Source organism: Cryptomeria japonica, chromosome 4 (genome assembly GCF_030272615.1).
Source record: "Cryptomeria japonica chromosome 4, Sugi_1.0, whole genome shotgun sequence".
Taxonomy (NCBI): Eukaryota; Viridiplantae; Streptophyta; class Pinopsida; order Cupressales; family Cupressaceae; genus Cryptomeria; species Cryptomeria japonica.
Window position 1 is genome coordinate 564476480 of NC_081408.1, and position 4949 is coordinate 564481428.

Consider the following 4949-nt stretch of genomic DNA (forward strand, 5'->3'; position numbering starts at 1 on the left):
CAACATGGTATCAAACCCCTTCGAACGCTCATGGCGCAACAAGTGACCATCGGGACACAACCATTTGTCCTCGACTTCGTGGTGATTCCGCTCGCCAAGAAAGGATACGACGCCATTCTGGGCAGAGGGTGGTTGGTGGCAGCCAGAGTGAATCACAAAGGGAAGCGTAACACGTTGTCAATGGAGAAAGCTGGGAGAAAATTTATTATCGACTTGAAAACACAACTTGTGAGTGAAGAACTCGCGTCAGAGTCGGAATCAGATGACGAGGGCAGAGTGGACGGAGGAAAGTACGGAAGGGAACCGAACGAGGAAGGCGTCTTGGGAATCCAAGGATGTTTCGAGGATGAGACCGATTCCCTTAATGGGCTCTTCCACTGGCAAATGGAGGACTACGAGCTGTTGTATGGGTGCAACATGTGCAGGTTGACGAGGAACCAGACGAGAACGAATTTCCGCCAGCATACGGGCAATACACCGAAGGGGATGCCTCGGTCAATGAAGTACCAGCGCATAGGTTTGACATGACGAAACCAATCCGGTACGAAGAGTCCGTAAAACCTACAAACCTTGGCATGGAAGCAGAGCCAAGGAACATCCTGGTTGACGACGACTGGAATCCAGTCCTGAAAGCCGCCGCGTTTAAAATATTCATGGAATACAAGGATGTATTCGCTTGGACGTATAAGGACCTCAAAGTGGTGCTGCCAGAATTGTGCGTACACCAAATTTCACTCATATCTGGGGCCGTACCTGTACGGAAGAGGCCGTATAGAATGAATAAAAACCATGCAGCGAGAGTGAATGATGAAATTGAACGTATGCTCGAAGCCGGGATTATTTTTAAAGTGCAGAACAGCGAGTGGGTGTCGCCCATAGTAATATCCCTTAAAAAGGAGGCAAACCAGATCCGAATCTGCGTGGATTTCAGATGCCTTAACGTGGTCACCATAAAAGACCCGTTTCCAATACCATTTACGGATAACATCTTGGAAGAAGTGGCCGGTCATGAAATTTATTCATTCATGGATGGATTTTCTGGGTATAACCAGATATCCATCGCCGAAGACAAATTAAAAACCATCTTCATAGTGGAGGATGGCGTGTACCCATATAATCGAATGCCATTTGGATTAAGCAATACACCAATGACATTTCAACGGATAATCCTTCACATATTTGAAAAGATGTTAGTAGAGAACTTCAGGGAGTTCCTTGACGACTGGTCCATCTACAGTAACCAAGATACACATCCGGCCGCACTTGGCGAATGCATGGAGAGATGCAGGTGAGCTCGCCTAGCACTCAACCCCCAAAAATGCAGATTCATGGTGTCTCAAGGGAAGCTGTTAGGACACATAGTGTGTAAAGCTGGACTCAAGACTGACCCAGACAAGATTCGGGTGATAGTGGAAATGGAGGCACCGACAGATGTCACGGGAGTCAAATCCTTCCTAGGACACATAGGGTATTACAGGCGATTTATCAAAAATTTTGCTCGAGTATCCTGGCCTCTAGACAAGCTGACAAGGAAAGGTGAATAGTATACATGGGGGACGGCTCAGGAAGAGGCCTTCCAAGACGGCTCAGGAAGAGGCCTTCCAAGAACTGAAGTCACGGTTGGTGGGTGCGCCAATCCTAACATATCCTGACTGGGACAAAGAGTTCCACGTACACGTTGACGCATCCAATTTTGCCATAGGGGCCACACTGGCGCAGGTTGGCGACCACGGGCTAGATCACCGGGTCTACTTTGCAAGCAGACTCCTGTCGAAGGCAGAGAAAAATTATAGCACCACAGAAAGGGAAGCCCTCGAGATGGTGTACTCCGTCCAGAATTTCGACATTACTTGCTGGCCACCCCATTCACATTTTATGTGGACCTCCAGGCATTAATGTACCTGGTAAACAAGCCAATTATCCAAGGACGAATCAGCCGATGGCTGCTATTGCTACAGGAATTTACATTTAACATTATCGTAAGACTTGGGAAGAGCCATGTGATAGCTGACCAACTGTCGAGAATCCAGTTAGGAGAACCAGCCGAAGGAGTGAATGAAGATTTTCCAGACACGCACTTATTTCGCATCGCGGTTCTCCCCTCATGGTACACAAGCGTGGGAGAATACTTGTCGACATCATGGTTTCCGAGGGAGATTCCACCAGTAGAAAGAAGGAAACTGGTACTGAGGAGCATGACATTCCAACTCATTAATGGCCTCTTGTATAAAATGGGACCCGACCAGATCCTATGGCGATGCGTCCTAGAAGAGGAAATCCAGGGCGTCCTAAGGGAAGCACATGAAGGGCCCGCAGGTGGACACATGGGGCCCGACACCACGGCGAGGAAAGTTCTGTTGGCAGGACTGTGGTGGCCAACACTACATAATGACGCCAGCGAGTGGGTGACGAGTTGTGATACATGCCAACAGGTCGGACGGCCATTAAAGAGGGATTTTATGCCCCTCAACCCATCGAATGCCCAGGAACTGTTTGAGAGATGGGGATTGGATTTCAGCGGACCATTAAAACCATGTAGAGCCTGACGATGCAAATACATTGTAGTGGCAATAGAATACTTGACCAAGTGGGTGGAGGCACGGGCCTTACCGGACAATTCGACGGCCAATACAGCAAAATTCATCTATGAACACATCATTACGCGGTATGGGATTCCAATCCAACTGACGAGTGACAGAGGAGGACATTTTGTAAATCACATAATCCGATTGCTAACAACGGAGTTCAAAATTTTCCACTCCTTATCAAGCCCCTGCTATATGTGGGCGAACAGGTAGGCCGAGGCGACCAATAAAATAATCATGTCAGTGATTTATAAGTCTTGCGGAGTGGAGAAGGATGATTGGGAGGAGCGCCTACCGTCAGTACTTTGGGCATACCGAACAACTTACAAGGTAACTACTGGACAAACTCCCTTCCAGCTAATGTGTGGACAAGAAGCCATGGTGCCAGTTGAATTCATGGTGCCGAGTCTCTGGATCGCCATCGATAATTGACTTGGCGACATGGAAAGGCTGAGAGAGAGACTATACGCTTTGAACAAATTGGATGAACGAAGGATGATGGCTCAGTGGGTGACAGAAACAGCCCAGAAAAGACGGAAGGGTTGGCACGACAAGCATCTTCGGCGAATGAAGTTTACTTCTGGGCAGTTGGTGTTGAAGTTCAATGGAAGGAACGAAATCAAACCTAGGAAATTTACAGTGCGATGGCTAGGGCCCTTCAAGGTACGCGAGGTCAATACCAATGGAGCAATTAAGTTGTGGACGTTGGACGGGGAAGAGATACCAGACGCCGTCAACGGGTCGAAATTAAAAGTTTACCATGAACGGAGGGAGCCTGGACCATCCAGTCAGGATGCTTGATAGACTAAATTTGAAAAAAGAAAAAAGAAAAAAAGAATGGTCGTACGATAACCGTACCGTACGGATATATTTAAAAAAAATCTGTACGCTGACCGTACCGTACGGATTTAGAGAGAAAAAAAAGAAAGAAAGAAAGTGGGCCCACCGTATGGTGGAACCACCGACGGTGGGACCATCGTGCGGTGGGGCCACCGGTGGTGGATGGCACCGTGCGGTGGTCACCCGCACACCGCCAATAGTGAATAAAACCCCCGCACAGTGAGAATTAAAACAAAACGACATACCGCACAGCCTGCACCCGCACTAGCCCGCACACGACGCACAACCTGCACAAATACGCACAGCCGTGCAGGGCCGCACAAGTCTGTAGCAACTGCACAAGAGGGAAAAAAAAAACAGGCCCACGCACAACCCAACACCGTATGGTAACACCATATGCGCAATCCGGGGAAGGTTATTTGAAAAGCGGCAGACGGGTTCTTGTTTTTAAAAAGGTTATAAAAGCAGAATTGAAGAAGTAATCTGGGAATAACATATCTGATACTTATCTAATATCTATGGCATTATTCTGCATTACATACTTTATGCTTTAAGTACTCACCCGAGAGGGCAAACATTTGGTGTCGTTGCCGAGGAAGGTTATTTGAAAAGCGGCAGATGGGTTATTGTTTTTAAAAAGGTTATAAAAGCAGAATTGAAGAAGTAATCTGGGACTAATGGACATAAACAGGAACAAGGCAGATTGGCGGAAACGGTTGCAGCCGTTAGAAGACAAGTTGCAGGGGGGGCAAAAAGAAACAAGTGCAGACACAGGCAAACGGATTTTGCCATCTGGGGTGCGTATTGCAGGTAGCCTCGGTATGAGCACCAGTAAAAAAAGCAAGAAGCATCATCCCAAACCCTTGGCGACAAAGGACAGATGAATAACGGCAGATAATATTATGTTCGAGGGTTTGAATGGAATAGACTGTCGGAACTGGTGGGCAAAGACACCTCAAGATGATCTGATAAAGAAAAGCCTTTGCCAGGCACAGGTACACTGGGCCGTCCAGATGCCAGTTTTTTCGATAAAGGACTTTGAGGTGGTTTTGCGTGCCATGATTGGTAGCTATGACAGACATCGCCACTAGTCGGTATTTGATTATCAACACCAGAGGATAACAGTGTCATTCATGGCAGGCGAGTTCACTAGGATATTTGGCATATTGGGGGTAAAAGGAAAAAAATACACTTCACAGAAAATATCCCCAAAAAATCGTGCCACACTGCTGCAGTTGATGTTGCGTGATAACCTTACCCGCAGAGAAAAAGATAGTCTCAAGAGTGCAGGCAAGAGTCGGGGGGTGAAGAAACAATTTTTCGCTAAGGGAGTATGGCGATGCCTGTTGTCGGTGGTGAAGAGTTGCCTCACAGGTGCCAGCCGCGTGTCGGACATAGCCATTGCACAGATAGTGTTGATGAACGGGTTGCACAATGGAGTGGTATACGATTGGGCGACACTATTGGCGGATAGGATGGACGAGTTCATGACGCTGCAATACAAAAAGTTCTACATGCCGCATC

General features: G+C 47.5%; 1 protein-coding gene across 1 annotated transcript; it reads left to right on the top strand.

The window, feature by feature from the left end:
• Positions 1-3026: 3026 nt before the first annotated feature.
• Positions 3027-3386, top strand: LOC131036120 (uncharacterized). Its single transcript, XM_057967933.1, has one exon. It carries the CDS (start codon positions 3027-3029, stop codon positions 3384-3386), a length of 360 nt encoding a protein of 119 aa, XP_057823916.1.
• The last annotated feature ends 1563 nt before the right edge of the window (positions 3387-4949 follow it).